This window comes from Caenorhabditis briggsae (assembly GCF_000004555.2).
Source record: "Caenorhabditis briggsae complete genome, chrII, whole genome shotgun sequence".
Taxonomy (NCBI): domain Eukaryota; kingdom Metazoa; phylum Nematoda; class Chromadorea; order Rhabditida; family Rhabditidae; genus Caenorhabditis; species Caenorhabditis briggsae.
Window position 1 is genome coordinate 12317864 of NC_013486.2, and position 16508 is coordinate 12334371.

Below are 16508 nucleotides of genomic sequence, written 5' to 3' on the forward strand. Positions count from 1 at the left end.
TTCGACAATAGGATCCACTTTCCAACTTTCTACCTATGCAGGATACTATAAGAAATTCAAGGAATTCAAAAAGCATTTCGCCGATCGTACTAGGTAGTTTAAGTTATTTTCAACAGATCATCAAAGTCATACATGTCGCGGGCCGGGCCGGTGGAGGAATTTTCACTGGCCCGACCCGGCCCGGCCTGGCCCGGGTTTTTTGAGGCAAAAATTTTTAGGAGTCATTTTTTGAGAGAAACCTGGATTTTTGGGAGCATTTTTTCGAAATTTCGTTGTTTTCAGCTTTAAGAAGAGTCCTGGGATAAATTTCGTGCTTAAAAATGATTATTTTCAAAAAAACGTATTAAAAAACAACAGAAAAATTTTGAAATTTTCGGAACCCGGTCCGGCGGGCCGGGCCGAGATTTAGCAAGTATGATCAAAGTGAATAATTGCAGGTCGAGAAACAAGAGAAGAGTCAGAATTCGTACCAACAATCCGGCTCCCCAAAAAAGTGACACCTGAGAATTTAAAAAATGTTCCTTTTTTTGATCTACGAAAAAATGCGGCAAAAACGTAATGTTTCAGAATTTCAGCTCGTTCGAGCTACTTTCGCGTTTGAGTTTAGTTTTTTGCTGAAAAATAGATTCTAGAGATGCTAGCGGTCATTTTTATACCAAGAAATCAACATTTTGTTCAGAAAATCCCACTAAATTCACATAAATAAATTTGTTATCTACAGTATCCGTTTTCGCTCCGCCCCCTCGTAAATCGACACGAGCGCCGTCTCCGAGATTTTCAGGTGTCACTTTTTTTATATCCGACAATAGAGTAAATTATTTCATTCCGGAATCCGGACTCAGTTTGACTCTGCAAAGTTTTTTTTTCAAACTCGCGCGCACGAAAGTTGCAAGCGCGCTCGATTGGCCAATGAAATTTTGAAATTTTTTTGATTTTCGGAAATCCTTTTTTCAGCTAATTTTGGTGAATTTCAAGTTCTTTTTCTCAATTTTATACCTTCTCAGTGTGCACTATGGTGTGTCAAATTTTTCAATTAATATTTTTAGATCAAATTTTCAGAATGTCTGGATTCCGTCGTGGCGGTTTCCGAGGGCGAAAACGCTTCTATCGAGACAATTTCGCTCCGGGTGGCTCGAAAACCGACCCACTCAATATCAATATCGAACTTCTTGATGATCCAGAAGCTGAGAAAAAGCGTTTAGGTATTCTAGAACCAGAGGAGGTTCCCTCAAAGCGGCGAAAGTCTGACAAGGATGACAAAAAAGACGAGAAGAAAACAGGAAAGTCCCCATACAAGGTACGTTGTATAAGTCGAAATTGAATGAGTATTATAAACTTTCAGTAGAAAAAATTCCAGAAAAATCATCACGGCTCTCCGAAGAAGAAGGCTCCACCGTTGACCAAAGAACAAAAAGACGCTGCAGAGTTCCGCAAGAACAAGACAGAGTATTTTAACAGGAAATATCGATACGGAAACTTTGACAGATACTACGGAGTTCGTTTGAATCCTGGAGAATCTGATAAGCGGCTCACAGTCTTCGACAAGCAGTGGTTCGAGCACAAGCAGATTCTTGATATTGGTGAGGAGCAGGAAATTTTTCAGCTCAACAAATAATTTTTCCAGGTTGTAATGTTGGCTTTCTAACACTCTCGATTGCTAAGGATTTTTCTCCGCGACGAATCCTTGGTATCGATATCGATGAGCACTTGATCGGTGTGGCTCGCAAGAATATCCGCCATTATTGTGATCATGAGACAGAAGTAGCTGGAAAATTTCCTGCTTCATTTGGCGTTCAATTTGGTACAATTTCACAAAGAACTGAGGCGCCTCGTTCGTTCTCTACCAAGTTTCCGGATAATATCTGGTTTAAGAAGGAAAATTATGTGATGGAGAATGATGAGATGCTCGATATGATTCAACCTGAATTCGATGTTATCCTCGCTCTTTCGATTACAAAATGGATTCATTTGAATTGGGGAGACGATGGGATGCGACGGTTTTTCAAGAGAGCTTTTGCACAGCTCCATCCAGGTAAGACACATTTTGTTTGTACTTTCAGAAAGTTGGAGAAAGTGCATGCGGACTTCCTCCTACCGTAATCCTTCAAAAATTGTTACTCGTCTAAAATTTGAAATGTTTTCCACAGCCTTGCTGAATGTTCGCACTTTCTATTTGTTTTCAAAATGACATTGCGTCAACTAGATACAAACATGTCTAAAGCCCAGTAGCATTCTGTAAAACCTGTATTAGAAGGGCACCTTTAATAGAAAAGCCCCCCTCCATAATGTGCTGTTTGAAAGTAAACATTTCCACACGTTTTGATTGGAAAATATCCCGGAAACTTTCACAGAAATTTGTTGAAACAGTCGTTTTTGCCCAAAAAACTGGAACAATAGTAGGGCCGGCCCTTCTAATACAGGTTTTACGGTATTCTCATTTTTCAGGTGGTCGCCTCATCATCGAGCCTCAAGCCTTCGAAACGTATCGAAAACGTGCCAAGATGTCGGAGGAACTGAAAACGAACTACTCAAAGATCGAATTCAAACCCGACGATTTCGAGATGTACCTCATCGAAACGATTGGTTTTGAATCTGTCGATAAATTGGGTGTGTCTGGTGCCAAATCAAAAGGATTCGAACGACCAATCGATGTGTACCTGAAACCAGTTAGACCCAAAACAGACGCCATCCCATTGGGATACATTTGAATTTTTTTCAATTTTTACCCATTTTGTTTTCTTCTAATCGGTGACCTTAATTTTATTATTTATTTGTGATCTGAATAATGCAAATTTTTACTAAAAATAAGAATTTCTGATATATTAATTTTCAATTTGAGTCACTTATTCTTCAGTAAACCACTGGTATTTCTTTCAAAAGGATATATCGATTACACAAAAAAATACGAACGGGTGTGTGTACTCAAGCAATTTCGCTCGTGCTCCTGTCACTTTTCACCCCACACAACAACTGGAACATTCTCGAAGTGTCCAGCCCCCTCGCTTATTAATCTCTGCGTCTCCAATTTTCTCCATATCTCTAATTCTCTCATTGCCCCTTGTTGTCTCTTCATCTGTGTCCGAAAGGCGGTTCTCTGTCTCTCTCATCCCAGTCCTTTTGCCAACGCTTTGTTGTTTTGTCGAATTGTTACTTTTTAGTTTGTGGTGTCTTGTTTTTCGAGTTTCAGAGAACTTTTTTAGCCAAAAAGCAGTTAAACGTTTTTACAAGCTCAGCAACTCTTTCAAAAGTTAAGCTCCCTCTCCGACAAGCAAAAAAAAAAGAAAAAAATTGTGTAAAATTTCGAGAAAAAGCGGATTATATCGACTTTCTTTTTTCCGTCCTGAACATCAGGCATGTGAGTTTTCGCATTCTTTTGTTTTTATGTATTCTTTATGACGCTTTTTCTTCTCCGCGAATGATTTTTTATTTTTACAACTTTGTTCTTGGAAACGGTATAACCTTTCCACTCTGAATCACAATGCAATCAGCGTTATGCCTTCTAAATACGCAATCAAACTTATTGAAGAAATTTCTCTTCTTTCAGTCATATGTTTAATGAAAATAATTAATTTCGATTTGTATTGACATAAAGTGTATTGAAAGGACAATGAATTGATTTTCTTTTGTTGTGCAGTGTAGCGGACCCAGAAAAGTTTTGGCTATTTTTATTCTTTTTTCTTTCGAATCTCGTTTTGTCGAATGAAAAACAAAAAAACACGAATGCTCGGAACGGAATTTTTCTGAATTATTGTCTTTCAGACTACGTTACGTTGAAGGCGCACTCGAAAATTTCGCATGCTGGTATCGAGCGGAATTATTTTGAGCGGTTTTTTTGAATTTTCGAAATCTTTTTCTCCCAATTTTTCGCATTTTTGTGATAGCAAATTCCGAAAAAAGCCATTCCGACCATCTCTGATGCAAAAGAAAAGTACCATCCTATCTTTTATACATATTTTTGTATACTACGTTCCTTTTTTCTTATCAGTGTTTATATTTTGTTGAATCTGCCATCTTTTTTCGAATTTTCTTCTTTTTTTGTCACCAACATTTCTGTATTTTTATTATACTCTGCCTGATAACACATTGTGTGTCATGAATCATTTTTTTTTCTTTCTATACAAGTTTTTGGTAATTTTGTGTTCAATTTTCTTTTTTTTTTCAGCCGTCTTCTCGCCTACTCGAACTATAAACTTGTTCTCAAGAACAGACATGTTTAACGATGATGATGACTTTCCAATGGGAGCTATGCATAGTTTTGGGTAAGATATTACATTTTGAAATTTTGAAAAAAAATAAAGTTTAACATTTTCAGCCAGATGCATCATCAAATGATGAATGATATGAACATGATGACGGGTGGAATGCTTCGAAATATGGGAATGGGTGGGTTCCCGGGACCATTCGGTCATCCATTCGGTGGACTCATGGGCCACCCCTTCGGAGCCATAACAGATGGAAGTGGTCAACCGGCAACTCGAAGACGTCAAGAACTAGAAATGAATCCATTTGCTCCATTTGGAGGGCTTTTGGGTGGAATGGGAGGCATCAGAATGCCACCACCAGGACAAGGTACCAATATGTTCATGAGTTCAAGTGTGATGACTATTGGACCCGATGGAAGACCACGTGTCGAACAGCAAACAGTCAGAAAGCATGGAGATGTCACCGAGACGAAGCGGTAAGCGCGTCGTTCCAGCATTTTTATGTTATTTGTTCTTTTTCAGACGCGTTGACAAAAACGGCGAATCATCGATGTCAATTGGTCATTCGATTGGAGATCGATCACATTTCATTGACAAGAAACGGGATCGTGAGGGAAATGTTCGAAAACAACAGAGATTTGTGAATTTGGATGAAGGTAATAGTATTTTATATAATTGTTTATGGGTTGGAAAGTTTCATTCCTTGTTTTTCGAAGTTTATAACACCGCCACGGGGTTCGCACTGCTATAATATGCTGTTGCGCTCCAATGAGAAAGTGACGTGGCAAAGTTTTAGGCCCTTGAAAAATGAATTTTGAGCTGAAATATTAATTGAAAATTGCGAGAAATTTGGAAACTTTCTTAATAAAGCGCAACAGCATACACCAGTAGTTCAATACCTGGGCACCACACAAGTTTCTATTCTTGTTTCATAAATTGCCCGTGGGTGTGGTTGCTTTTTGCCTCTCTTTTTCTCCGGTCAATTGTCAGCCAGCTGTCTTCTTCTTCTCCTCAAAATCACCTTTTTCAAAAACCAAAAATCTCGTTTTTTTCTATCACCCTGAAATTCCCGCTTCCGCGGGAGCGAAGCGATAACAAGAAAATCCATTAGGGCAATCCCTCGTTTTACAGCCAATGCCGAAGCATTCGATCGCGAATTCTCATCCAGAGTGCGACAAGGAGGATACGGGGGAGCCTCTAGAAGCAGCAACTTGAGAGAAGTTGAAGATTCTAGCAGACGGCCTTCAGGCTTCAGAAGAACTGAGGATCGTACGTCGTCGAGTCGTGGAGCTCCAATTGTGACGTTGCCAGAGGAGGAGGAGACATCACAGTATGTCGATTATTACATTTAGAGGAACAAAAATCAAATATTTTAAGAATCCTCTGTTATCACAAAACTCCATATTTCTCTCAATTTAGAACACCCTTCATTTGAAAAAAAACCAAGAATCAAACTATTCCTTCTCGAAAACGAAAAACGTTATTATAGTGACCTTGACCTAATCAGTTAAAAAAAGGAAACCGATTAATGTCACTTCGAAAAATTGATATGAAAAGTTGTTACTGTAGCCAATTTCATCAGCCCAATCAATCATCCAGTGCTGACCAGAAACATATGAAAAACGCCATTAAAAAGTCGACTGAAAAAATCCATTTTTTGCAGATCTCGCTCATCTCCATCCCGCAGAATTGGAGGACCATTGATTCGAGAGATCAGTGAAGAAGAGGCCGAGCAAGCGACATCTTCAATTCCAAAAAGACGTCGTGGACAGATCTAAATACTTAAATCTCCCTTCCTAATTTGCAATTATATCTCAAATTGAGATCACCCCTTTTCTTCCTCTTGTCCCATTTTTTGCCCTAAAACGACCATACGCACTCTCTCCGAAAGAACACATCAGGAAATCCAATTTTACCTTCATGTTTCTCTGTATATTTCAAATATATATTTCGTTTACTCAATGAGTATTACTCATCACATCTTCTCAACGTTCATGATGTAGTTGTAATGCTTCCCCCTCTCTCTCTTGTGATTAGATGAATTCGTTGTGAATTGAAATAGAATTTTCACCGAGCAAGTAAGGCGCGAGAATATTAAATTAGGCGCTCACTCTCGTCCCGTTTTCTGCTGCTCCATGAGGCACACGGAGCAGTCTTTTAAAGAGAGAGTGACGAAAACAGAGAGAAAATAAGAAAAACAGAGAGGAATGTTTATACGGAAAACCGAGTGAAGAGAGGACACTGTTTCTTCTGTTTTGTCCTTTTCTTTTCGCTCTTTTCTTCGATTCCACCATCCCATTCTCCGCTTTCTTCTTCTTCCTTTTTCTACACACTTCGCAATGACCCGTCCGAAAAGTTGAGGCTGTTCTTCTCTCGAACTGTCTGCGTCTCCTCGATTCCCGTTATCTCTCGTCGTCTCTTGTTCATCATCATCATCAGCAGCGAGAGGGGGGAGCGGCATCCAATACAAACCGGCTGTTTTTCTATTTTTTTGGCTTTTGTTACGTGTTGAAAAAATTGATATAGATTTTTTCCTTTTTTCTGCCTTGGGTTTCCTAGAAGAGAAGAAGCACGAATTCTGAATTTTTCAGCTCGCTTTTCTCCTTTTTTTTTCGGTTGAAGCAAACAACAAGCACGTGGAAGTGTTTGTGGCTTGAAACATAATTAAGCTGCTTCGGGTAGAATCGACAACGATTTTTACTTATATTTTAGACTCTTTGAATGGAGAAAAAGGGGAGAACAGTCAAAGCTTTAGTGATGAGTCACCATGAATAACCAGAAATTATCTATTTTCAGTTGTTTTATTTTGTTTTTCAATCCGAAAAAATTCTGAATTTCCCATCAATAATGGCAAAAAACCGGTGAAAAATTGACAAGCAGATTTGGGAAACGCAAAGAACTACCGTTAAAAGTTGTTCCACTCGAGACCCGCAAGAGGACTTTTTGCTTGCGTCTTTGACATACCGTAGTTCAAAAAGCTCTAATTTCGAGAAAAAACTTTGGAAATCGTCTGAAAATGGTTGGAATACGGAAAAAAAAACAATTTAAAATTAACCAGATACTCTGCCATAATTTAAATTTTTATATTCTGATTTTTAAAAATTGCCCTTCTTCGTCGATTTCTAAATTTTTAAGATTTTCCACAAATTCTGAAACATTTTTTCTTTCATTTTTTTTCATGAGTAATTGACCCTATTCCTCTTATTTTGAATTTATTTTTCTCCAATTCTTAACCTGTCCCAATTAAATTCACCAAAGTTTCAGATCTATGACAGTAGCAAACAATGGGATGGCTATGCCAGCGTCTCCTCCGAAAATCGATTGCTCTGAAGCAATTCAGGTAAAAAGTTTCTATATTTTTCAAAAAGATCTTTCATCACTAAAAAAATGTTAAGGACTCACCGAGATTCCGTGCCCAAGTCTCTCAACATACCGCATATTTCAATCGTCTCGAGAATCGACTGAACGAGATGCTTCGCCACATTTCAGCTATGATGGAGTTCAGCAAAAACTATGTTAATACTTTCTAGTGAGTTCAAAAATGAAGGAGGGAAGTCATTGAGCTTTAAGTTTTCAGTAAGCTAACAGTATCCGTGAATCAACTGTGCGATGAAAGTTTTTCTGGGAATCCATTGGCTGCCAACACATTTCAAGGACTTTCAGATGCTTATGGACAAACTGTGAACCTATTCAGGACGTATTACGATCATTCGAATGTGGTGATCTACACAAAACTATCGAATTTTATCAAGAAGTGAGTTTTAGAAGTTTCAAATTACCGTAAGACCTGTATTAGAAGGTCCCTTTAATAGAAGGGCTCTCAGGAGGCACTTTGGAACAATAAAATGACCGGCTCTTCTAATAAAGGTTTTACGATAAAAAGAGGATATGATAATATGGAAGTGGTTTCGACAGCAGCATTCAAAAAATTTCTCCTATTACAGTGAGCTAACAAAAGTGGCAGAATCGCGTGCTCATTTCGAAAACATGTCCCAATCGATGGATGAGGCTTTAGTCAAAAATGCAGGAATATCTAGGCAAAAACCAGCAGATGCCACCGAAGGAAGAAACGCGTTGACTGCTGTGAGTCGGATGATCTAGGATAAAAATATTACTCTGATATTTGAAAATTGAACTTTTGGATTCACAACGACAACTTCAGTAACCTAAGAATGTTTTAATTTTTTCTTTTCATTCAATTTTCTCACTATTCAATAACTATTTTCCGCCTTTTCTAAGGAAAAAAAAAATAGAAAAATCGAAGAAAATCAGTAAAAACGAGAAAAATAGTTGCTCAAAAAAGGGAAATTTTTAGACCTTTTTAGGTTTTTCAGCTATTTTTAAAAATCCTTTTTCGATTTATCCGAATTTTTAGTCTGAAATTTGATAAAAAAATGTTTTGATTACTGTAGATTACTTTAGAAACCTAATTTCCTGTTTTATTTTTGCAAACAGAATCACGCCAAAATGCAGATAAATTTTGCTCGCAAAAAAACTACAAACTACTAGGTTTTCTACAGTAATCTTCCGTCAAGAACACCAAATTTCAAACAAAAAATTAGGAAAAATCGGAAAAGAATCTTCGAAAAAAAATAAAAATCCTTTAAAAAGTCTAAAACTTTCACAAAAAATCGAAGAGAAAATCAGTTTGTTTTCTCTCAAAAATTCAAAAAATTCTGTAAAATGTCTTAACGAGGCCAGACACCAAAAAAAAAAGTTTTCCTGATATTTTGCATAGAGAATCCCCATGAGGGGTTGAACTCATGACAGGCAGCTCAGGGGTACAGCGCCGCTACCGGCTGAGCTACGGGGCCGCGAAGGCGCATGACGACCGATGGTCTACATAAGCGCGGCTCGATTTCGTCCCCCGAACTGTCCCCCGAAATTTTTGCTGGTTCGCCTCCTTTATAAATCATGAAAAATGATCAAACAAAAGGCTAAAATTAGTCTGAAAATGGGCAAAAAATGTATAAAATCACTGAAAATAGTTCAAAAATCGCAGAAAAAAAAATAGAAGAACCATTTTTTTCTTGACTAAAAACGATCCGAAAAATGCAAAGAAATACGCTTTAGACTCGATTTGAACCTAAAATAGCTGAAAATTCGGTTATCTGGCTGAAAAATGACTGCAAACTCGACGAAAATCAGAGAGAATCAAGAAAATAAATCCGGAAAATGTACATATTCCTAGGTTACTGTAGTTTTCTTTTCTTCCCCACAGCTCCGTTTTTTACCAAAGTAATAGAAACGCTCTTTTACCCGAACACTTTGGCCAAGGTTAAGACAAACAAAGTTATATTCCAGGTCGGTACTTGTTTCGCGCACACAACTCTCGACTACGTGGCAAACATCAATATAGCGCATGCCCATAAGGATCACATGATACTGGATGCTGTGAGTTTTCTTAAAAATTCAGAAACCATTGAAAATTAGTGAACTGAAAAAAGAAACAAAAAATGTTCAAAAGGGAACCAGCCACATAAGGAAAGAAAAAATTGCGAAAGGCCCAGTCGGTCTCTCCTTTTTTCCATTATTTACCTAGCATTTTTGATGACTCGCACTCCTCGAAATGCTCACTCCTTTTTCCCCCTTTTTTCCCTTTTTTGAGAACGAAAAAGTATTGAATTTCACTGTTAAGCTAGATACCTTTCAGGGTGCTTGGTAGGAGAAATGGATCGCGATTATGAAAAGAGTTATAAAATTTTAATCGAGAAGTTATTGATAAAGACAGTAGCTTATGTTGAGATATTTAGAGTTATCGTAAAATGACATGTGAGATAAGATTTAGTTGTCTTGAGCAAAAGGGATAATTTTCTAGTCATTCAAGTATACTGTACCGATTAATAAGATCGTACTTTTCAGTTTATTTTTGGCCATTTTGACCATTTTCAGAAGCCTGGAGATCGGCTGTCAAGCTTCCAACTACTTTCAAAATTTTAAAAGTTATAAAACAGACTTAGATTAAGAACTTTGCATTCACAGAATTTTTTGAAAATTCCCAGTTATTCAGCTATTGTTCGATTTCTGAAAGACCCTTTTTAGGTTTTTTTTAGTACTGAAAACATAAAAACAGGTGTCTTTCTGAAATCGTCAAATAGCTGAAAAAAAAATTCGAAATTCCAGGTCCTAAATTTGAGATTCTTGACTCCAAAATAGCCGATTTTTAAGCTCAATAATTTAAATTAAAATAGGGAATTTTCAGAATAAAAATTGAGGTTTTTCAGTTGAAAATAAGAGATTTATAGATCAAAAACTTGGATTTCCTCGTCCTGAATAGACATTTTTAGGTTCAAAATTATCTGAGATGTTGTGGAATTTCTGGAATACTTCAAATTGAAAACAACACATTTTAAAGGGAGCCCTCTCGGAGCGCCCTTCTATCAGAGGGGCTCTTCTTCTAATACAGGTTTTACGGTGATTTAATTGACCATAAAAGGAACATAAGCCTATCCCAATGAGCCAAAAGATTCTCCTCTTGAGTCTTCTTTCAAAATGCAAAAATCTACAAATCTAATAACCTTCTCTCTTCTTTTTCCAGCTGTGGACCCTGGTGCGCGAATCGTCGGCGTTTTTCTCCAAAGGACACGCCACATTCGACGAGTGGACGGTAGCGGACAACGGAGCAGTCGCCGATACAATTCAGACATTTGCGGCCAAATCGAAATTGATCGAGAGGAAAATGCAGGATGTTCATTCGTTAGTGCCAAAGGTTAGTGCGGATAAGAAACCAGAGTGATAGGAGTGTTGTAACAAATTCTAAGAATTTGTAAAACTAAAAAACAAAAAATCGAGAATCACTAAAAAATAATGACACTTGTTTACCACAACATGAAGTGTCCCCTGAAATGGATCTCCAGTGACTAATTCATCTATATTATGCCACGTCATCATGATGCCATCTATCAGAAAATCCTGGTTTATAAACAGGGTGTTCCTCTCGATTTCATCACAGAAACCGAATTATAAACAAAAGGGTCTTCCCCGATTATTCATAAATTCGTCGTTCGATTTGATTCCTACTAAAAACCTGTTATAGAAGGGCCTTTAACTTTGAGCCAATTTATCTCGGTTCCTGTTAAAGATATGAGAAAGTTGTCAACTGATAAATTGTTTATCATAATATAAGAAGAGTTTTATCAGTTGACACATTTTTGATATCTTGTATGAGAAATGAGATAATAGAGCTCAAACATTACAGTGTGGCGTGGGTGACCTTCTATTACAGGTTTCACAGTAATCAAACTAGCCTCAGATTAGAAAAAAATAAGACTGACCGAAAATTGGACAAAAATGATAATTAACAAGCGGTTTTTTTTCTGAAAATTCCCAAAGAGAACTGCGGGCAGCAAAAAAAGAGAACGACAAATATATAAACTGTGTCTCCACTCCCCTGTGTCTCGATTTATGGCTTCCTCTTTTCCTGCATTTTGTCCACCATATTCATCCGAAAATCGTTTTTTCATGTTTCTCTTGTGATTGCCCAATAGAAAAGAAGAAACGAGACACATTGATGATTCATCCCCTCTCAGTTTACTTGATGTTCTCTCTCTATCTCCAATTGTTTTCTTTTTCATTTCCTCTATTCGGTTTTTTCGTTCAATCTACTATCTATTGGATTACGGTAGCACATGACCACTATCCTTTCATTTTGCACACAGCAAAATTTGCATAAGAAGATTAATTTTCGCCCCGTGATCTCTCTGTTTTTCTCGTTGTTCCAGTCTTTCTGCGCTTTTCAGCCCACAGACCCGGCATTCCATGAATCACACACCTTTTTTGATAATTTTGTTATCAGTCAATTTTCGTTTCAATTTGATTATTTCCGCTGTTTTTAGAGCGGGTACTAGAATTTTCGATTCATGTAACTTTTAGTTTGATCAGCCGTTTTTGCTGCAAAATCATCTGATTGCCATGTTGGGCACAAAGTTCTAGAATAGTACCCGAACTTTCTGTCTGAAATTTGACGGGATGATTTTCCTGACGGAAGATTACTGTAGATTACTGTAGAGAACGAATTTCCTTTTGTAATAAAAGTGTTGTAATTTTTGGACTATTTTAATGATTTTAGACATTTTTTGCCCATTTCCAGACTAATTTTAGACATTTTTTGGGTAATTTTTCATGATTTTTTGCGTTTTTTTTCGAATTTCAAGAGAATTTGTTACAGAATTTTTTTCGGATTTTCGACAAAAATACAGCGATTTTTTCGACGATTTTTCGCGAAAATTTTTATACCTTTTTAGGGTTTTCAGCTATTTTTGAAGATTCTTTTTCGATTTTTCCGAATTTTTTGTCTGGAATTTGACGAAAGATTAGTACTGTAGATTACTGTAGAAAACCTTGTAGTTTGTAGTGTTTTTGCAAGCAAAATCGCCTACACTTTGGCGTGATTGTGTTCGCACAAAAAAATACAAAAGGAATTCGGTTTTCTACAGTAATCTACAGTAATCAAACACCGCTCCATCATATTTCAGACAAAAAATTCGGGAAAATCGAAAAAGAATCTGCGAAAACAGCTGAAAGGTCTAAAAAATTTGGTTTTTCCTCTTGAAAAGAAGAAAGATGAACATTTGTGAAAATATTAGATTTTCACTAAAACTAGCATTCTTCAGAATCCACGTATCGGTGGCGAAATAGCTTGTGTAATCTTATCAACCATACTACTAGAGGAGTCATAATTTCGTATACATGCAAACAAGCAAAACAATACTCTTGTTCCGTACTTCCTTTTCTTCTTTTTCTTTTTCTTTTTATACTTCAACAACGTTCCCACTGATCAGAATGCCAACGTCTTCTCTTGCCACATCATCGACCTCATCGTCCTTCTCCCTCTCCACTACCCACACCGTCCACGAACTCATCACATTCTTTAGTTGTGAAGAGGATGAAGAGGAAAACTTGCCATGTTCCTCTTCTTTCACTAGAACTCATTTTGATAAGTCTGGAATCCGAACTTCGAAAGTTATCACTAGAACAGTTGCGATCAGTCCAGAGACTAAACGAAAAATGATGAGGATGGAAGAGGAGCGAAGAGAAAGGAGAGTGCAGTTGGAGTTGGAGAAATCTCAGATTCGAGCAGCACAAAAAGTTAGAGAGGCACAAGAAATGAATGCAACAAGAAATTTGAAAGAGTCAGGATCAAAGCGAAGTTTAGTGCGAAGAGCAGCAAAACGGACAAAAGGGAAAATTGCAAGTATTCTGATAAGAGATTCGTCGCGAGATGATACTCTTGGAAGATCAAAACGAGGAAATTCACTTGAATGGGACAACTCTGCGGGGTGTTCCAGTCGGTTCCCAGAGACGTTCTCGGACTCGAGATTACTGGTAAATACCTTTCTTCTAACATTGAGCAAATTTATCTCGTTTCTGTCAAAGATATTTAAAAGTTGTCGAATGATAAATTACTTATCATAATACCACCAATATTTTATCAGTTGACCGATTTTTGATGTCTTTTGCAGAAACCGAGATAATTGAGCTCACAGTTGACAGTGTGGGGGCTTTAGAGAAATATATATAACATCAATAAACTTCCAATGACCAAAAGAGCAATAATGACTTCGAGAAATCGTAATTCTAATTTCTTTGAATTTTCAGGAAATGTTCCAACACCCATCTGGCATGCCGATTGAACCTGATGTGATGATGGAAGGATATCTGTACAAGCGGTCTTCGAACGCATTCAAGACATGGAATCGGAGATGGTTTCAAATTAAGGATAAACAATTGGTGGGACTTTTAAATTACACATTTTAAAACCCCGTTCATTATAATGGTACAAAAACATTATAATGATCTGTGAAGGTCCCACAACGACAACTACCGCAACCTAAAAATAGTATTATTTTCCGGATTTATTATCTCGATTTTCAGTGTTTTCCGTCAAATTTTCTGTTAATTTTCCAAAAAAAAAAAAACTGAAAATTCAAGGTTTTGATAGTGATAAAAGTGACGGAAACTGCACGAAAATCAAGAAAAAAAATTTTTTTTCTTCGATTTTTGCAAAATACGTTTTTAGGATTTTCAGCTATTTTTGAAGATTCTTTTTCGATTCTTCCGAATTTTTTGTCTGAAATTTGACGGGATGGTGTTTTTAACGGAAGATTACTGTAGATTACTGTAGAAAAACTTGTAGTTTGTAGTTTTCTTTGCTAGTAAAATTGATCTGCATTTTGACGTGATTGTGTTTGCGAAAAAAATACAAAAGGAAATTAGTTTTCTACAGTAACCAAAACACCGTTCCATCAAAATTCGGACAAAAAAACCCAGAAAAATCGAAAAAGAATCTTCAGGAATAGGTAAAAAAAAACTAAAAAGGTCTTGAAATTTCCCGTTTTTCTCTCGGAAAATCCTTAGGTTACGGTAGTTGTCGTTGTGGGACCTTCGGTCACGGCCACAGCTCCGTACTAATTTTGGTCAATAGGAAAAAACATACAATGTTGTGAAATTGAGAATTGCAAAGTGTTCTGAGGAAAAGTTAGGTCAATAAATATATTTTCAGCTCTACTCCCACCGATCAAGCGATCTGGAACCACCGACAGTAATGGAAGAAAATCTTCGAATCTGTCTCGTCCGACCTGCTCCATCGAACATTGACCGAATCGGTTGCTTTGAACTAGTCACTCCCACCCGTATCCACCTCCTCCAGGCTGATTCTGAATCCCTGTGCCAAGATTGGATGAGAGCATTGCAACGAACTATTCTGGCTCTCCATGAAGGAGGCGATTCTACAGATGCCGACTCGTCGAGTCCACGAAACAAAACAGTGTCTGCTTCTTCAAATGTGTCAGCATCCAACGCAATCTCGCCAACTTCGAATCAACTGGATATCACTAAAGGGCGATCTGTATCAGATCCTGCTTCTACTTCTGGTAGTAAGTATCCATCCATCCTATAAAAAGTATGTAATTCTTCCAGGCACTTCAACCAATATCCCATTCGTCGCATCTTCCACATCTCAACCATCTTCCACCGCTTTCGAACAAATCCGTCGGGTCCCTGGTAATGAAGTTTGCGCGGATTGTGGATCACCTGCCCCGAAATGGGTCAGCATCAATCTAGGAGTGATTCTGTGCATAGAATGTTCTGGAGCTCATCGATCGTTGGGAGTGCAGGTTTCGAAAGTACGATCATTGTGCATGGATTCGATTGACAACGAGTTGAGAGATGTTCTTCTATCGTTAGGAAACCGTCAAGTGAACGCTATCTTCCTTGCCCATCTTCCAACTTCTCCTGATGCCGTTGTTCCACCACCAATCAATGAAAAATCAGCTCGTCCGGCTCGAGAAGCATGGATCAAAGCGAAATACGTGGAACGACGATTTGCCGTTTCTGAAGATACCCGAGCTAGAAGTTCTGCAAATAGCCGACAGGAACATCTGGTACACAAGACGAGTATAGAAGGAAACGCCAATGGAGTCAACCGAAGTTCCTCATATGCAAATGTTCAGGATGCAGATCAACACAGTGGATTATTAGATGCTGATCCGTGGTCGGCAGATCTATCGATCCCCGTTTCTCCAGCTTCGAAACGGTTATCAGCGTGTGGCTCTGACACTAACCTAGAAGCTATTGGCAACTCAATAGATGCGAAAACGGTGGATTGGGAGTCAATAAAAGAGGCATGCGAGTCTGGAGATCTTCTTGCTCTTCTACGAGCACACGCTCAAGGATTCGACCTTATGGCTCTTCACAATGGAACTACTGCTCTGCACATCGCTACGAGAAGTGGACAAACCGCTGCTGTTGAATTCTTATTGCTCAATGGAGCTAAAATTAATATGTTGGATGAGAAATTGAATACACCACTGCATTTGGCTGCCAGAGAAGGACACACATTGTAAGAGTTGTTTCATTGAGGAGTCCTAAAATATTAATTCGATTTCAGACAAGTGTGTCAATTGCTGAAACGTGGCGCTGATAACAACCTGGCCAATGTTGACAGTAAAACTCCATTGGATATTGCCATGGAGTGTACGCATGCAGATATTGTTACATTGTGAGTTTTGAAAACTACAGTAATTTCTGAAAACAAAGAAATTGCAGATTTCGAGTGACAATAATGCGAAACGAGTTCAATGCCGACTTCAACAACCCGATGGATGAAACTGTGGAAGTAGTGATTTCAGATATTGCTCGACGAGCTGCCACTGAAAAAGAGCAGAAGAAGACAGCGTCGTTGAAGGAGACTTCAGAAACAAGCCAAATCTAGTCAGAATGATCAAATTGCCTTCTCTCTATACTTTTCGCCATAATTTCCTTTCCGCTTTGTTTTTCCTCTATTGCTTTGTACTTTTATCTTTTCAC

At 37.9% G+C, this 16508-nt stretch overlaps 3 protein-coding genes across 3 annotated transcripts; all 3 read left to right on the top strand.

Moving 5' to 3' along the window:
- Nucleotides 1-1060: 1060 nt before the first annotated feature.
- On the top strand, nt 1061-2708 carry CBG21009 (the record flags this gene model as incomplete). The annotated part of the gene is made up of 4 exons (XM_045242783.1): nt 1061-1297; nt 1358-1580; nt 1625-2032; nt 2446-2708. The coding sequence occupies 4 exons, from the start codon at nt 1061-1063 to the stop codon at nt 2706-2708; spliced, it is 1131 nt and encodes a 376-aa protein (XP_045097187.1).
- Nucleotides 2709-4209: 1501 nt separating this feature from the next.
- Nucleotides 4210-5980, top strand: CBG21010 (the record flags this gene model as incomplete). Its single annotated transcript, XM_002631746.2, has 5 exons — nt 4210-4259; nt 4313-4678; nt 4725-4858; nt 5334-5532; nt 5866-5980. The coding sequence occupies 5 exons, from the start codon at nt 4210-4212 to the stop codon at nt 5978-5980; spliced, it is 864 nt and encodes a 287-aa protein (XP_002631792.2).
- Nucleotides 5981-7470: 1490 nt separating this feature from the next.
- On the top strand, nt 7471-16398 carry Cbr-cnt-1 (the record flags this gene model as incomplete). The annotated part of the gene is made up of 11 exons (XM_002631747.1): nt 7471-7542; nt 7598-7731; nt 7780-7956; nt 8147-8285; nt 9507-9596; nt 10741-10911; nt 13800-13931; nt 14704-15076; nt 15120-16041; nt 16090-16200; nt 16248-16398. Coding segments are annotated over 11 exons (2472 nt in total), but the record flags the coding sequence as incomplete, so codon positions are not given.
- Nucleotides 16399-16508: the final 110 nt, after the last annotated feature.